Genomic DNA, 19,697 nt, shown 5'->3' on the forward strand with positions numbered 1-19,697 from the left:
ATAATAAATAAAAAAAATACATGAATATAAATTAATTACCAAAATAAAATAAATTTCTTATATATATATATATATATATATATATATACTAAGTATAATAATATACAAATGATAAAAAATAAAATAAATATTAAAAATATATTTTAAAAAATAAAAAAAAAGTTTTATAATGGAACTACATTAAACACATCTTTTCAGTTCTCTTATATTAAGGTTTTCTTGTGTTAGGGTCCTGCTATCCTGTTCTGGATACTATATAGGTTGCAGATGGGTCCTCCAGTTTCTTGGAATTATTAATTCATTATTCTTGTTGAGATTCAGATAATGTTTCAGTATCTCACAAGCTTCTTTGAATTTTTTTTCAAACCAGGTTTTCATGCAGCTTAGTGACTCGGTCCCTTTGCAATTTATTCTGTGACATGTTTGAAGTCCATGGTCTGATAGGCCTGTTTTACTTAATGGAGGAATTTAATATGGCATTTGTGTTTGTCTTTTCTTATTGAATGGTGTAGGGTAGGCTGCAGGTGCACTGAATTTTGTTCAACCCCTGAACAAACACCACAAATGTGTTGCCTGTGTTGTAGGGAAGGGATCTTTGGATGAGCTGAGTATACTTTTTTAATTTTGTAGGAGGTTAGAGGGTTGCCTTAATGTTGTATTTATGTAGTGTTCTATCTATTTTTTCTGATATTCCTCTAATATATGGTATGGTATGACTATGGCAGTCTTGTAATTTTTTTACTTTTAATGCTATTATTTTGGAGGATCTTGTGAACTGTTTTTTTGTTGTAGCCAATTTTTATAAACATTTTGGCTAATAATTTCATATTCCTTTTTCACTGCTTGCTCATTGGAGAAAATTGTTAGGGCTCTATGTCTGAGGGTACTCATGACCTCTAGTTTTTGTGTTGGATGGTGGTATGAATTTTTGTGTATGTATTGACCTGTGTGTGTGTGTGTGTGTGTGTGTGTGTGTGTGTGTGTGTGTGTGTGTGTGTGTGTGTGTGTGTGTGTGTGTGTGTAGGTTTGTGGTAGACTGTGAATGAAAAGCAGCCTGAAGGAAGATGTGTGACAAGTGTGTCTAGAAAAGGAAGAGGGTTGTTGTTTTCAATCTTGATGGTAAATTCCTAAGCCACCTGAACAGACAACACAGGCAACACATTTGTGGTGTTTGTTCAGGTGGCTTAGAAATGTATTTAATGTTTTGTGGCTGTTGGGCCAACTAGCCAAAATATCATAATATTTTTGAGCCAGACTTGGAGCTTTAGGTTTGCTGAATCTGAAACTTGCTCAAAGTCTTCCATGTAAAAATTAGTTACGGGGAGTGGAAATTATTTGATATCTGACCACAATACATATCAATTCATTAACTAGAATCCTACAAACCACATCAAAAAGTCAGTGATGACATGGTCAGAGGACACAATTAAAAAGCTATTATTGCATTATGCCTTCACTCCTAGAATTTATGGCTCACCTAAAATATACAAATCAAAACCTACTACTACAACCAATAGTTGAAGGAATTGACAGCCCCAATTATCACTTAGCCAAGAAACGACTGACTACACTCAAGGAGTTGGTATGTCATTCCTCTCCTCCATAAAAAATATGCAATACTTCATCAACAAAATTAAAAATATCACACTCAACAACGAAGATCTATTAGTCAGCTTTGACAATACTGCTCTTTTCAATAATGTCCTGATTAATGATACTATTCTCATACAGAACATATTTCCATCCAGTATCATGGCTCTCTTTGCCCATGTACTTCACTCCAATTATTTCATGTGGCAAAATAATTTCTACTTGCAAAAAGAAGGTATGGCCATGGGCTCACCACTTTACTCTTACAGCTAACTTTTACATGGAAGACTTAAAGCAACAAACTCTAGATTCTGCAAGCCCAAAGTCTGGCTCAGAAATGGTGATGGTATTTTTTCCATTTGGCCCCACAGCCACAAAACATGAAATACATTCCTAAGCCACCTGAACAAACAACACAAACATATCCAATTTACCATCGAGATTGAAAACAATAACTCTCTTCCTTTTTCTAGACATACTTGTCAAACATTTTCCCTCAGACTGCCTTTCGTTCATGATCTACCACAAACCCACACACACACACACACACACACACACACACAGGCCAATACATAAAAAAAAATTCATATCATTATCCAACACGAAAACTAGGTGTCATCAGCACTCTTAAACATAGAGCCCTAACAATTTGCTCAAATGAGCAGGCATTGAAAAAGGAATATGAAATTATTAGCGTATTTGTAAAAAAAAAAATGGCTACAACAATAAAACAGCTCACAAGATCCTCCACAATAATACCCTTAAAAGCAAAAAAGATTACAAAAATGCCATAGCCATATCATACATTAAGGGAATATCATAAAAAGGATAGAACACTACATAATTACAACATTAAGGCAACCTTCAAACCTCCTGCAAAATTAAAAGTAAACTCAATTCATCCAAAGATCCCCCTTCCCTATCTTGTCCACTGATGGGTTAACAAAATTCAAGGTGCACCTACCATAAGAAAAGACGAACACAAATGGCACATTAAATTCCTGCACTATGGTAAAACAGACCTGTTAGGCCATGAACTTCAAACATGTCACAGAATCAACTGGAAAGGCATCAAATCCCTAAACTGCACCAAAACCTGGTTTGAAAGAAAGTTCAAGGAAGCTTGTGATATGCTGAAAATTCATCCTAATCTCAACAAGAATGATGAATTAATAATTCCAAGAAGGCCCATCTGCAACCTATATTGCATCCAGAACATGATGGCAGAACCCACACAAAGAAACCTTAATATAAGAGAACTGTAGAGATGTCTTTTCCACCATACGATGGCCTGCAGAGTGCCACAAGATTATGGTCTCTCTGTCCTGAAACAATTCCTAAAATGATCCCATTCAATGAGAACCCACTTGTGAAGAAAATTATGGCATGCATGTCACTGAAAGAAAAACAACCAGGCACCCATAGAAAAAATGGATTCTTCTGTAACCATTGGAAGTAAACTAAACTCAACTGCTGTATACAAAAAATAATGTATTGAACATTTTTCTAGAAGAAGAGATGGACACTGGGCCATCTATACTTCCCAAAATTAATTGACAAATATAAGACTGACTAAGGAGAGCCTAAAACCTTTCAGAAATCAGAAGATCTACAAAACTAAAAAGGATAGGTAAATTCTTATAGTATACCTGTCATGGATTCCACCAAAACATCAATGAATGATATCAAGGCTCTGGTGCAGAAACACAAGCCACTGTGCTGTTTATGCCTACAGGAAGCATATATTTAAAACTTAGTGAGGACCCCACCTTAAAGCATTTCACTATTATTTGTAAAGACATTACTGAAGATGGTCCTGCTCATGGTTAAGTTGGGATTCTAATGGGCCACCATATGCCTGTCTGGCATGTCCAGCTTAATACTGCTCCAGAAGTGGTAGCCATTCAGCTGTCAGTGGAATTTCTTACTGCAAAATGTTCCATTTATTTTGCACCAAGTTCTGAGTTAAATCATGTTGATTTTGATAATCTTAATGTTGCAACTGCTTTAGCCCATACTTATGGGTGACTTTAATAGACACAACACTCTGTGGGATAGTGCTAACACAAATGGACAAGGGTGTATCGTTGAGCACAATCTCTTTCTTCTTAATAATGGCCACAGTATCTTCTTCCATATGCCTTCTCATTCCTATTCTGCAATAGATCTTCTGCTCTTCATGTGGGATGTCAAAGAGAACATATATGGTGAAGTTGTTTTCCTGTGATTTGCAATATCGCAGGAAATGATTGGCGTTGTATGGCGACTCCATTATTAAAGGTGTGCTAGAGGATAAAATGCACAAGGTATGTTTTCCAGGCGGTAAAATGAGTACAGTGATCGAGGCATTGAATATGAGGCGGGAACGAGCAAAAGAGTTAATTGTATTAATTGGTACAAATGATTTGAGAGAGAACAAAGAGCATGTCAAAATGAATGTCAGGAGACTGCTTGGAAAGATAAAGGAGAATAGTGTGACAGGAAGGGTGGTCAGTGTGTTGCCTAGGTATGATTGTGGTGAAATGAGGTGGAGAGCAACGATTATGAATGATATTCTGGCTGAAATGTGTGAGGAGATGGGAGTACAGTTTGTTAATGTGTGGAATGAGTTTGAGGGACGAAGTGAGCTGTATGGGAGCGATGGACTGCATTTGAGTGGTTATGGTGTGAGTCGCTTGGAGAGACTGCTGCTGGAAAGTGGAGAAGTGAATAGAGAGAATGAATCAGATCGAGAGGGGAGTGATGTGGAAGAGCAGGAGAGTAAGACAGGAGAGATTGAAGGAGTGGAAATGAATGGGGAAGTGAGTGGTATGAGTATAGAAAATGAGAGAATGGGTGTGCAAGAGGAGCAGGGAAACGGGGAGGCTCAAGGTGGACAGGGATACACAGCGTGAGAACGGTGGATGCTCCAAGAGGAGGTGAGAGCATGGGTAGGCAGGAAAGTAATGGGATGATCAGGGATCAAAAGGAAACAGATGGAATTGCAAAGGGTTCTAAAATGAAGAAGCAGAAAGGGAAATGGCCCCAGTCCAGCATGGAGGGATCACATCGAGTGAGTGGTATCAGTGGAACTAGATGTAGATCCAGAAATCAGCTGTTGTGTTTGTATACCAATGCTAGAAGTATAAGAAACAAGGCAGATGAAATGGTTGCACTAATTGCGTCTGTGCACCCAGAGATTGTCGGAATAAGTGAGACATGGTTAGATGAGGATGACATCCTGACAGGAATAGAGATGGAAAGGTATGATGTGTTTCGTGAGGATAGAAGGGATAAAAAGGGAGGGGGAGTGCTATTGATGATAGAGAAAGAGTTATGTCCATACAAGGTAGAGATGCAAGAAGGAAATGGGGCCAGTGGTTTTGAGGCAGTATGGTGTGAGATAGAGGTGAATAGAATCAAATACTTGGTGGGATGTTGTTATAGACCTGGTAATATGGATGGTGGTGATAGTGAAATGTATAGTCAAATAAGCCAAGCAAATAAGAAAAGGGTGATCATTATGGGTGATTTTAATTATGGCAATATAGACTGGAATGAAGAGATAGCAACTGGAAGTAAAGAAAATGAGAGTCTTGAGTTTTTGAGGGATAACTACCTCAGACAGTATGTAACAGAGGGCACAAGAGGATTAAGGATCTTGGATTTGGTCATCTCATCGGAGGATGTAATTATCAATGAGGTATCAAATCATCCACCAATTGGTGAAAGTGACCATGAGGTGATTACTTGGGTGGTTGCCAGCAGTGCAAGGATCCCTGTGAAAAAAGGGTATATGTGGAACTACAAGAGGGGTGATTATGAAGAGCTCAGGAGACAGCTTGCAGGTGTAGCATGGAATGAGGCGTTAGCTGGAAAAGAGAACAATGCAGCTTGGGAGATTTTCCAAAAATATTTAGTGGATGCAATGTCTAAATGTATACCACGGGTGAGAAGGTTAAATAAGGTAGGTGTGAGATGGATGAATAAAGAGATTAAGCATGCAATACAGAGAAAAAGGGCATTGTGGAGGCAGCATAAGAGAAGTGGAAGTAACCAATTTCATGAGGTCTACAAAGACCAGGCAAGGAGGGTGACTTGGTTGGTGAGAGTAGCTAAAGAGAGGTATGAACAGCAGTTAGCTAATGAAGCTAAAAAGAATCCTAGGGAGTTCTTTCGATATGTAGCCAGCAAAAGAAAGAATGATTATGGAAGGATGACATTGATTGGAGGAAATGGTATAAAGACAGCTGTTGCAGAATGTGTGGTGGAGATACTTAATGAGCAGTTCATAAAGATATTTCAATCTTGTGAATGTGACTTCATGGGGAGGAGAGACTGACTGTAAGTGAGCAAGAGGTGTTTGGGGAGTTGAGTAAACTAGATGTAAATAAGGCTGTGGGACTTGATAATATATCACCGCGTATTCTGAAGGAATGTGCCAGAGAGTTGACACCTGCCTTGACATATTTTTTTAATACGAGTCTTGCACTTGGTCAAGTCCCTAAAGAGTGGAAGGAGGGCAAGATTATGCCACTTCATAAAGGAGGTGATCGAACTCAAGCATCAAACTATAGGCCTATCTGTGTGTCAGGTGTTGTGGTTAAGTTGTTGGAGAAGCTTGTGAGAACTAGGATCCAGAGTTGGGTTGACAACAATGGTATAATCTTTGATGGACAGCATGGATTTGCTAAAGGGAGGTCATGTTTTAGTAATCTACTTACTTATTACAATAAAGTGACTGCTTCCTTGGACACAGGAGAAGGATACACAGTAATATACTTGGATTTCGCAAAAGCTTTTGATAGAGTACCCTCATGATAAGTTGATAGTCAAACTAGAGCAGATGGGGTTGGATATTAGATTAGTGCATTGGATTGGAGACTGGCTATCTGATAGGTATCAACAAGTTGTGTATGGGGGTGCAATATCCAGGAAAAGGAAGGTCACTAGTGGAGTGCCTCAGGGATCTGTTTTAGGGCCATTACTATTTAACTTGTATATTAATGATATTGGCAAAGATTTGGATGGAGATATTCAGTTGTTTGCAGATGATACAAAGTTGGGACGAACCATAAAGAGTAGTGAAGATGTTGTGGCAAAATGTAAGGTTTTAAAATTTGGAAAACAAAGATGGGATGCACAATTTATGCTTGGTGAGAATATATTGTTGGAAGTAGAGGAAATAAGAGATCTGGGGGTGATAGTGGATAAGGATCTAAAATTTAGGGGACACATCGCCAAAATTGTGAAGACAACACAGAGACTTCTGGGAATGATGCGGAGGACACTGATGTGTAGAAGTAGGGAGATTCTTGTTCCATTGTATAAGGCTTTGATTAGGCCACACATGGACTATTGTGCCCAGATTTGGTCACCTGGTTTTCAGAAGGATGAAGAGATGTTGGAAAGGGTCCAAAGGCGACTGACTAAGGTAGTTTCTGACCTCTGGAATGTCGAGTATGAGGAAAGATTGAAAAGATGTAATTTGCAGAGTCTAGTGGAGAGAAGGAAGAGGGGAGATATGATAGAGACCTACAAGTTGGTAAGGGGTTGTTATAGGATCAATGGTGGAGAAGTTCTACAGAGAATAGTGGGAGATCAGGGGAGAACCAGAGGTCATACCTGGAAACTGTATAAAGAGGGTGTGAGTAGGGGAGTGAGAGGCAGGTTTTTTTCGTGCAGAGTTGTGAATGATTGGAATGCCTTGCCTGAGAGTGTGATGTCTGCAAGGAGTTTGAATATGTTTAAGATGCAGTATGATGAGATGTGTGTGAGATAAAAGGACCTCCTAGATGAGTCTTTGACTCCATGAGGTCTTGTTTAATAATAATAATAATATATCATTGTAGGAACCATCTTCTCCTACATGGATCCTCCACATGGAAAATTGACCAGTCTGACTGTAATCTTTTTCCCATCTTGCAAAATTTAATGCTGAAGCAGTCACTGATGTATGTCACAGATTGTATTCCTCCAGGCAGCAACACCTGCACTTCAAAAAACATCATCTTGATTTCCACACTGTCCAAAGCCTTGGTGGAACCCAGAATGCTAAGCAGCTTAAAAAAAAAAAAAAAAAAAAAAAGAGCATGAGGTATATTTTGAAAATACTCTTAACACATCAAATTTCATAGCTTTTAAATATGCTTGTGGCAAAGCATCAGAGTCAAAAATTATTATGGTTCAAGTTTACATCTTTTATCAGTTATACAAGCGGTGCAAAAGTTGTTTGGTATGAGATCTGGAAAATAAAGGGTAGATATAGAGCACACCATCTGTCCACCTTTGAACATAATGGATGTGTTGTTGTTGAAACCAAAGCCTTTCCCCTCTTTAGGGTAAAGCTTTGAAGAATCTCAGCAACAACTTCCTACATTTTTGTTATTGAAAGAATAAAAAGAGAAACAGTGGCTCATCTTATCTACAAATGAGAAAGAGCCATATAATCAGCCATTTGTTAAGGAAAAACTAAAAAGAATTCTTTTACTGTCTCATGCCAGTGTGATAGGGCCTCTTGACATCCATTATGAAATTATAAAATATCTTCCCACACTCTTTACTGGCTCTCCTTCTCTTACTCTACAATAAAATATTTACTGATGAGGAATTTCCAGATTCATGGCATAAATCAGTTGGCATTGCCATCTCAAAACCAGGAACAGAAATTAGTTGCTAACGTTTTGCTCTTACTAGCTGTCTTTGTAAGATATTTGAGAAAATGGCAAATGTCAGACTTTTCTGAAATGTAGAAAACATTAATCTTTTCTCCAACACAGTGTGGCTTTTGTAGACATTATTAGACATTGGACCATTTGGTCTATTTAGAAACATGCATAAGAGATGCATTCTGAAATGAAAAGTTTCAGTGTTCTTTGGTGTGGATAAAGCACATGACATATGCTGAAGATATGGCATATTAAAAGAACTATAATCTAGGTCTCAGGGAGCATTTTCCTATTTTTATTAAAGACTTTCTGTCTCTCTAGCCAAATCTTTCTGGTCCAAGTGGCAAGTACATTATCCTAGTTATTTTGCCAAAAAGAGAGTGTTTCCCCCAAGGCTTGGTCTTAAATGTGACATTCTTTGCTGTCTAAATGAACTCAATCACTGAACAACTTTCTCCCACAAGTAGGCAATGCTTTGATGACTTCACAGACTATCATTCTTGGATTTATGAAGGTTATTGAAGGACAACTTAGATTACTTGTTGATCATATTTCTTCTTGGGCTCTTAGCAGTGCGTTCAATTTTACAGCAGCAAGTCTTTGTACACTTCTGCCAAAAATCCACTCTTCACCCAGAAATTAAGGAATGGGACAAACTATTCCAATAACAATAGAAACTTAGTTCTTAGGACTCATTTTTAACAAAATGCTTGGTTTCCTTTCCCACATTTGTCAAATATGAGAAACGTGAAAAAGAGCATCATCAGGATTCACAAGTAGCTACTGGTGCATTTCACACATTGTCCATTCAAAGTCTTTACATTAGAGAGAATGAACCTGCTCTTTTGCTTTGACAGACAGTGTCTTCTTATCTGTGCTTTGTAAGGTTTTACAGTTGCTGTATAAAATGCAGATCCTTAATTTTGATGTTTAGGTTGTGGTGGATTTTCATTCCACATACAGTCAAACCACCCAGAAAACCCAAATGGCTTACAGACAAAAAATACTATTCATAGGTGGTAGTGGCATTGTGTGTAGATGGAGGATTAAGTAGTATAAATAGAGGTGTAGAGTAGAGGTGTTACATAATAATAGCTGATGATACATAATTTATTATTTTGTAACACCTCCACAAAGTCTGTGAACTCATTATGGGAGTGGAACTATATACTACAGAATCCATCATCTAACATCAATGCACTACATCAGGGGTGGCCAAGATGTCGACCGCAAGGCACCTGCATGTAGCAAATTATTCATTTCTTAACGAATGTAGCAAATTAAAAGAATAAATAGATTGAAAATGAATAGATAAATGATAATCAAAATTATTAATTGATAAAAAAATTGTCAAACATATCAAACTAATTTATTTTTAATCTGATGTAAAGTTTATAATTTAGCGGTTAACAATGAAGCCATCGCTTTACAGCACTTACGTGATTCACTTCGTCCAGTTCGCCTGATGGTTCTGAACGTGCCCAATGGTAACACGTTTGATGACGTGTACACTGGCAGTTGACAGTCCATCTGTGTATTGTTCTTGATCAAGACTCTTGCAGCCAAAGTGTCCTGATTATCCAGTATTTTAGTACCGAGTAATCCCATGAAATCGTTTTCTGTTTATTGATCTTTAGTGTGTATTATTTTAAATTAAGCAAGTGAATGCAATTAGTATTGTTAAAAAAAAAAAAAATTAAAGATAACAATGAGTGAGCCAAGAACAAGTGTGAAAAAAATAAAAACTTATCACTATCATCAAGAATGGGAAGAAGATTTTTTCTTTATTATGATCAAAGGCAAATGCATATGTATAATTTGCAATGCGAATGTGGCTTTACTGAAAAAAGCAAACATTGAAAGACACTATCGAACTGTTCATAAAAACTACGAAGAAGATTATCCACAGGGCACTGCCTTAAGAAAAGCAAAGGTACATCAAATGAAGACACTACTGACAGCACAACAAAATATTTTCATCAAGTACAGTACAGGCGCAAAGGCTGCTACAATTGCGTCATTCAAAGTTGCTGAAACTTTAATTAAATGTAATAAGCCATTTCAAGATGGAGAATTATGGAAGGAAGTCTTCATCAAAGCTGGTGAAATATTATTTCAAAATTTTAAGAATAAATCAGAAATAATAACAATATGTCATTATCACGAAACACAATCATGCGTAGAGCAGAAGAAACCAGCCGGAACCTTGAAGAGATTCTGCATGAAAACATAAACAAGTGCAATTTTTTGTCACTACAGTTTGACGAATTTACTGATTATGCTGGTACTGCACAATCATGTATTTTTATTTGAATGGTTTTTGAGGATATGTCGGCCACAGAAGAATTGTTAACCATTATTCCAATTCAAGGACGAACAAGAGGGCAAGATATCTATGATTTCTTTAAGAATTACATTGTACGTACAAGTTTTGCAATTCATAAGTTAGTGTCAATAACTACAGACGGATAAAATCGGTTTCATCACTCTTTGTAAAAACGATGAAGATATACCAAGTTTTGTGGACTATCATTGCATCATCCATCAGCAGGCCTTGTGTTCAAAAGTACTGAAATTCAATCATGTTATGAATGTTGCTTTCAAAATTGTTAATTCAATAAGATCAAAGAGCTTACTGTCGTCAATTTCGGGCTATTTTTAACTTTGCTAAAAGAATGCGAGAGTGAGCATAGTGAATTATTGTTACATACTGACGTAAGATCGTTAAGCCATGCCACATTTTTAGCAAGATTCAGAGAACTTCTTCCAGAAATAAATTCATTTTTGAAAAACAGAGATGATTCACATCCAGAATTAAATGATAAAGAATGGTAAATGATAAACAAGTTACTTGACCTTGCCTTTTTTCTGTGACATTACAGAAAAACTAAATCTAAACTTAGAATTACAAGGAAAAAATAAAACAATCATTGATATGATAAGCTCTTTAAAATCATTCAAGAAAAAAATTAAACATGCTTGAAATACAATTAAAGCGGTGCGAATTGAAACATTTTAAAAATTTGGCTGACCAGTCAAGGGATGTACAAAACGTCACCTTTAATAAACACGCTAAAAGCATAAGACTTTTAATGAATGAATTTGAAGTGAGATTTATAGGAATCAGTAAGCTCGATGATATCATTACTTTTTTTATCATATTCCTTCAATGAAAATATTAATGTTGAGAATACAGCTTCAAAATTGAATGAATTTCTCGACACAAATAAAGTAGATTTGGAAGAAGAAACTATAAATATGAAATGCGATATCCACCTCAAATCAATTGCTTCAAATAATAGTTTTTGGAAGTTGATCCACAAAAGTAAATATCCAAATATTTGGAGAATTACTGTTATTTGTGCGAATCGGCATTCTCATGTATGAATGCTATTATGACATAGCATAGGTCGCAGCTAAGTGATCACCATCTGGAATCGTGTTTACGAATTTCTTTAAGTTTGTATAATCCAGATTATGATCGCTTAGCTACATCCATGCAATGCCAGGTATCGTCCAATTAAATTAAAATATTCAATTTTGTTTATATAATTTTATTTAGTTTTTTGTATTTTTTATTGTTATTATTTTTTTAATAAAGTTATGAGCAATAAATTATATTTTTTTGTTATATTTATTGCCTTATAAACTTTTAAAAATCTCGAAAATATTCCAATTTTCGATCGCATCTGTAGTCGCCCGCAGAGATATTTTCACTAGGTAAGTAGCCCCCAATGTCTAAAAGTTTGGCCACCCGTGCACTACATAATCCACTATGCTATTTACCATCCACTAATAGTCTGTTAATTGTGTGTGTGTTTTTAGACTGATTTGTTGCCTCTGTATGTGGAATGAAAAATCTGAGTTTCTGGGAGGGGAAAACCATGCTACCTCCATATTAGAGATCAGCTAACTCATCTTCAGTTGAAAAAGTTCTCATAAAAATTCCACTCAGGGTGATGAAAATCAGACTGAAGTCCCTTCCACTTGAAGAGTCAAGCATCTCATTATTCTTCCAACTGCACTACAAAAGCACTTATTGTAATAATAAAAGTTCTAATCAAACCATTTAGGAATACCCTTACAGCATGTCAGTCTATTTTGTGGTTAATCATTGTTTGTTAAAGAATAGAGAGAGAGAGAGAGAGAGAGAGAGAGAGAAGAATCTTATTCTGGTGACAGCTATGAACAGACTGACATCATAATGGGATTTCTAAATGGTTATATTCTTTATAGATTTTATTATTCACTTTTATTTAAAAAGAAACTGGCTCTGCAAGCTAAAGACAACCCACGAGAATTCTATCAATATGTTGCAAGTAAAAGAAAGAATGAATGTGAAAGAATAACTCTTCTGAATGTAGATGGTGTAAGGGTGACAGATGCAAAAGAGATTGTTCAACTAATGAGTGCCCATTTTGCTAAAAGCTATCAACCTGGTTTATGCAACATTGAGTTCACTGCTACCTATTCTAAAGAAACTCAGGTGTATGAAGAGGAGGTATTAGAACTGTTGCACAGACTGAATAAGAATTCAGTAATAGAGACTGATGGGATATCAGTACAGGTGCTAAAATAGTGTTCAGCTGAACTGGCTATTCCCTTGACCAGGCTATATAATTTGAGTCTCAGAACAGGGAAGTTTCAGCAGGAATGGAAATAATGTATGGTAATCCCATTGACACAAGGGTGGTACAAAGACTGATGTATCCAACTATCAACCAATCAGTATCTCAGGAGTGGCGGTGAAGATTTTGGAAAAATTGGTTAGGGTTCGCATTCAGAAATGAGTTGATAGTGAATCTCTACTTTGCAGTGATCAGCATAGATTGACTAAGGGAAGGTCATGTTTTAGTAATTTGCTCACATTCTATACTAATGTTACCATTGAACTAGACAAGGGGGAATGGATGTACCATGATATTTTTGGATTTTTCTAAGGCTTTTGATAGAATACAGCATGGAAGACTGTTGCATAAATTGGAGTGTATGGGTTTGTATTATAAAATATTAGTGCAAATAAGAGGATGGCTGACTGACAGATATAAAAAAGTGGTATATGGGGGATGTGAATCTGCAAAATTACCAGCGCCACCATCTCTTTACATGGCGTATGGAGCGCAGATAGTTATAAGGACTTAAAGCAGCTTGGGCTTACGCAGAAGGATTATTATTATTATTATTATTGTTCCGGGAAACTCCAAGGAGTCGACAGACTCATCGAGGGAGGCCCTAACATCATGTCTGGAACAACTATTCAACATTCACACAGTATCTATCATATCTTGCCTTGAACTCATTCACGGTCGTAGCACCCACAACAGACTCTGAAGCTTATTCCACTCATTCACCACTCTCCAAGTAAAAAACCTAGCTCTAACACCCTTGTCAACCACGCTCCTGCCCTGCTTCCATGCATGGCCCCTAGTCCTCCCACCACCAGTCATATTTTCAAAAATATCTTCTGGATCAATCTTATAAAAACCCTTCAGTAATTTGAATGTCTCAATCATATCACCCCTCCTTCACCTATCGTCCAATTTCTGCAACCCACAAATCCTCAACCTATTCTCATAAGGTTCATTCCACAGACCTGCTATCATCTTGGTCACTCGTCTCTGGACCCTCTCCACTTCCTCCCCATCACGAAGAAACCCTGGTGCCCATAACTGGCTGGGCACAGAAGTCCAGATGGGGTCTTATCAAGGCTCGATACAGAGGAACAACAACTTGCTTCTCTCTGCATGTTAAAGTATTTTTCATAAGCCAAGTGATTTGGTGAGCTGTTTTAGTTACTTTTGCAATGTGCCCCCTAAACTTCAACTCCCTATCCACCAGCACTCCCAAATCCCTGGCCTCATCAATCTCCTGGAGTACGGTTCCACCTATGCGATATACTGCTGCTATTCTTTTCACCCCAAAGTGCATAACCTTACACTTTGCCACATTAAACTGACGTCCATTTTTCCTAGCCCAGTCCTCCAAACTATCCAAATCATCCTGTAAAATTTTGACATCCTGTGCACTCACAATTGCTCTACCCAACTTTGCATCATCAGCAAACAAGTGAACACTTCCTCTCAAATCCTTTCCAATATCATTGATGAACAAATTGAAAAGCAGTGGTCCAAGAACAGAGCCCTGTGGCACTCCACTTGTCACAAGACGTCTTTTTGACTCCACTCCTGAATAAACCACTCTCTGGTATCTCTCCTTCAACCTCCCTCCTATCCATCTTACCAACCCTATATCTATCCCCATCTGCTCCAGTTTACTGATTAGGGTTCCATGTGGGATCCTGTCAAAGGCCTTGGCAAGGTCCAGTAGTATCACTGTAAACCCATCACCCCTATCCAGTTCAGTCACTGTGTTATAAAACGTGAGCAAGTTACTGAGGCATGATCTACCTTTCACAAAACCATGTTGTCCCCCATACAATATCCCATTTTCATCTATCCAATCCTGTATTCTTTTCTTGACTAATTTCTCTAAGACCTTGACAATGATTCCTGGTATGCTAATCGGTCGGTAATTTACAACAGCGGTCTTGGGACCACCTTTATGCAGTGGAACTATTTTCCCCTCCTTCCACCCGCTCGGGACTAACCCAGACCCGAGACTCAAATTAAACAAAATGGTCACGGGTACTGACAATTCATTAGCTGCTTCTCGTACTACATGAGCTGGTATACCATCCAACCCCACAGATGTATTGACATTGAGGTTATGCAATAGACTACTCACCTCCATTTCATTCACCACAATTTCCGTATAATCTACTGGTTTATTCGTTTCTGCAATGTCACCACCTGGGTGATATATTCTTGCAAAGTGCTCACTCAGTAACTCAGCTATCTCAACTGATTCAGTTACCTCCCTACCATCGGCATTCTTTAAAATCATTCTGCCATGTACGTTTTTCCTTTTACTTGCTACATATCTAAAAAACTGTTTAGGATTCTCTTTAGCCTGCATGGCCAATGTTCTTTCGTAATCCTTTTTTGCTTTTCTTACCACACTCGTCACCATTCTGGCCTGCGCTTTATACCGTTCATGTGCCTGCCGGTCACCTTTCTCCTTAAATTCCCTCCATAGTTGTTTCTTTTTTTGCAGCTCAAGCTTAATGGTGTTATTCATCCATTTAACCCCTATTTGATTTATTATTCGGACTCTAGGTATACAGTCAGCCATTGCTTCATGCAAGCACTTCTTAACCACCTCCCATGCACTATCAACTTCTAGTCCTTGCAGTTGTACATGCCATGGCACTGAGCCAATCAAACTCCTAAGCTTGTCATACTTTCCAGCCTGATAATTCCACATGTACCCTGTCTTAATTGAAAATTCTACACCTTTAGCCACCTCCCAAGTCAAGACCCTATGATCACTCTCACCGATTGGTGGCAATGTGGTCATATTTGTTACAGCCAAATCCTCAGATGTAATTACTAGGTCAAGCACTCTCTGATCCCTAGTATTTTCCATTACATGCTGTCGCAGATAGTTATCCCTTAATAACCGCATAAAATCCAGTTCCTTCCTCCCGTGTGTCCTCTCCTCACTCCAATCAATGCGACCATAGTTGAAATCTCCCATAATAATCACCCTCCTTCCACTCATTTCTTCTATTTGCTTGTGCATACTGTCACCACCATCTTTTCCATCACCTGGTCTATAGCAGTACCCAATTGTATATTTAGTTCTGCTAGCCACAATCTCACCAAATGGCCTCAAATGTGCTCTTTTCTCTATCCTGCAATTCAACTTCTATTCTCCTTGGCTGTAGCTCATCAGCTATCATCAACAATACTCCTCCCCCCATTTTATTCTCTCTGTCATTCCTGAACACACTATACCCATCACATTCAATCCCACTAGCTATATCATCTACAGTCAGCCATGTTTCACTAATACCAATAACCTATGGTCTGGAAGTGCCAACCATGGCCAAAAACTCTTCCTTCTTGTTCCTAATACTCCTAGTATTAGTGTGCATGAATTTAAGACCCCCATTAGCCCCAACCCTACCTTGATGCCTTATATTAACTATCCCACTCTGGTTTGTTGTCCTTATTTGCTCTAGCATATTATATTCATTCTTACATTCAACTGCCTCCCTAAGGACTGTATGTCTACTGAGGACCCTACAGGGCACACTGGTGGCATGGCGTTGCCACCAGAGAATGACTACAATGATAACTAGAACAGGCATAGGGTAAAACACTTGTAAAGGCTTAGGCCTATATCAAGTCTGGACGTGATGTATGGGTAGTACTGCCCATAACCAGTATAAAGATTAATAAAAAAAATAAAAAATAATAAGTGATGTATCACGAGAATCAGTCCTTGGTCCACTGTTATTTAATCTATACATTAATGATATTGAGAAGGATTTGACAAGCGACATATAGCTATTTGCTGATGATTCAAAGATAGGTAGGGGTAATCAGGAATGCTGCTGATATGCAGTAGTATTTGCAGAATGATTGAACCGGTTTGGAATTATGGGCATGGGAAAATGGATGTCAGTTCAATTTCAGTAAATGTTAAATCCTACACTTTGCCATGATTATATATCCAGTGTCGTGTTTTATTGGTGGGATTATGCTAGAAGAAACTGATCAGGCTAGGGATCTTGGAGAGTTAGTAGACAGCAAATTGAAGTTCAGGGGCCATGTAGCAAAGATTGCAAATACAACTCAAAAGATAATTGCAATCCTGAAACGAACTTTAACATGTAAAGATAATGATGTAATTTTTCCTCTTTAGAAGGTCTTAATAAAACCCACTTGGACTATTTTGGGCAAGTCTGGTCTCCTCATTTCTGTTGTGATTCTAATACAGTGAAAAGAGAGAGAGAGAGTGCAAAGGAAAGAGTTAAAAAATGATATCGGGATTGTAGAATACTGATGAAGACAGGTTGAGAATTTGTAGACTGCAGATACTAGAAAATAGGAAAAAGAGGGGTGATATGATTTGAGACATAGAAACTTCTGAAAAGGTCATGCAAGATTTCCGTTGATGGAATTTTTCATTTTATGGAGAGCAGTAAAAAGGACAAGAGGTCATCCTTTGAAGCTGAGAATGAATTCCGCTAAGAAGGGAGAGAGGGCTAGATATTTCCCTCATAAGGTGGTACATGATTGGTATGGATTGCCATTGGATGTGGTATGTGCAAGCAGTGTGCATTAATTCAAGAATAAGTACGATAGCTGGTGCATGTAGTATGTGGCCTCTCTCACTGAGTCCCTGATTCCCTGGAGGTCTCTCTTAATAATCATAATAATAATAAGAAGAATATGTTATGATTCTTACTTTCATTTTTTCTCATTTCAACTCTAATTTCTGTTTGGTCCTTACCTTCCACTTTTTCTTTATAGTTGTCCCATGATAAAACTTCTATACAACTCTAGTTGATCTTTAGATTTTAAAATATACAGTTCAGCTATACCTATTCAGAATAATAAAATATAGTCTTCGATGGCAGTTTCTATCCCACTTCTGGTGAAGAAGTGGGATATAAACTGTAATCTTCCCGTTCACCAATCATTGAGAGCAGTAATTGTGAGTGAGTGACTTTATGAAAGACGTATGATAGACAGTATTCATTTGGGCTTTCAACAATGATTCTTTAGACTGTATCTGGATAATAATGATAATTTAATAATAATAATAGTAACATCTGACAACTGAATCCGATGGAAGAGCTTAAATTGCACAGTGTTAAATATATGACAGCACAAATCTCATGGAATACTTTTATAAATTATATATATGTATATGCATGTACATACACATACATATATATGTATTTTATTTTTCTGTAGCTTAGCTGATCATCAGTTAGTATGGAAGTATGCTGACTTTGTATTAGAAAATGATCAAGAATGTGGAGTTAAAGTAAGTGTTTTAAGTTTGCTATAAAATTCTTTAGGTAAATAGTATCTTTATTATTATTATTATTTATTATTATTATTATTATTTTCGGGCTACTCCAGGGAGTCCTTAGACTCATCGAGGGAGGCCCTAAACATCATGTCCACACAACTATACGACATTCTCACAATATCTATCATACCTTGCCTTGAACTCGCTCACTGTCATAGCACCCACAACAGACTCTGGCCACTTATTCCACTCATTTACCACTCTAAAAGTAAAGAACCCAGCTCTAACACCACTGCTAACCACACTCTTGCCCAGCTTCCATAGGTGTCCCCTAGTTCTCCCACCACTAGTCCTGATCTCAAAAATATCCTCTGAATTAATTTTATAGAATCCTTTTAGCAATTTGAATGTCTCAATCATATCTCCCCTTTTCCGCCTATCAACCAGTTTCTGCAACCCACAAATCTTCAACCTGTTCTCTGACTAAGATGATAGCAGGTCTATGGTTCATTCCATAGACCTGCTATCATCTTAGTTACTCGCATCTGGATCCTCTCCACCTCCTCCCCATCAAGAAGGAACCGAGGTGACCAAATCTGGGCACAGTAGTCAACATGAGGTCTTATCAAGGCTCGGTAAAGCAGTACAATAACTTGCTTGTCTCTGCTTGTTAAGGTATTTTTCAACAACCAAGTGAGTTGATGAGCTGATTTAGCTACTTTTGCAATGTGCCCCCTAAACTTCAACTCCCTGTCCACCAACACTCCCAAGTCACTGGCCTCATCAATCTCTTGGATTGAAATTCCACCCATGTGGTATACTGCTGCTAATCTTTTCATCCCAAAATGCATAACCTTACATTTTGTCACATTAAATTGACATCCATTCTCCTTAGCCCAGAACTCCAATCTATCTAAGTCATCCTGCAAGACTTTGACATCTTCTGCATTCACTATCGTCCTCCCCAACTTTGCATCATCAGCAAACAAATGACCTGTTCCACTTAGATCCTTCCCTATATCGTTAGTGAACAGATTAAACAGCAGTGGTCCAAGAACAGAACCCTGCGGCACCCCACTAGTCACAGGCCGTCTTTTGGACTCCACCCCTGAATAAACCACTCTTTGATATCTCATCCATTAACCACCCACCTATCCATCTCACCAATCCTATATCCATTCCCATATGTTGTAGTTTACGGATTAGAATTCCATGTGGTATCCTGTCAAACGCCTTTGCCAGGTCCAGCAGTATCACTGTAAACCCATTTCCCTTATCCAGTTCAGCCGTCACATTGTTATAAAACTTGAGCAATTTACTCAGGCATGATCTACCCTTTATAAAGCCATGCTGTCCCCTGTACAGTATCTCATTTTCTTCAATCCATTCCTGTATTTTTCTCTTGACTACTTTCTCCAAGACTTTGACAACAATTCCTGATATGCTGATCGGTTGGTAATTTGCAACCGTAGTCTTGGATCCTCCTTTATGCAGTGAAACTATTTTCCCCTCTTTCCACGCCTTCGGGACTAAACCAGACCCAAGGCTCAGATTAAACAACATGGTCAAGGG

General features: G+C 37.8%; 1 protein-coding gene across 1 annotated transcript in view; it reads left to right on the forward strand.

Annotated features, from left to right (window-relative positions):
• Positions 1-19,697, forward strand: part of LOC150100709 (transforming growth factor-beta receptor-associated protein 1-like) — a 407,043-nt gene that overhangs the window by 201,336 nt on the left and 186,010 nt on the right. Inside the window, exon 15 of the mRNA XM_090401548.1 lies at positions 18,065-18,137. Coding sequence (XP_090257674.1) covers positions 18,065-18,137 — 73 coding nt within the window. The remainder of the gene's footprint in view (positions 1-18,064; positions 18,138-19,697) is intronic.

The sequence above is a fragment of the Typopeltis vanoorti genome, chromosome 12, assembly GCF_054136105.1.
Source record: "Typopeltis vanoorti isolate ZY-2024b chromosome 12, IOZ_Tvanoo_1.0, whole genome shotgun sequence".
NCBI lineage: Eukaryota > Metazoa > Arthropoda > Arachnida > Uropygi > Thelyphonidae > Typopeltis > Typopeltis vanoorti.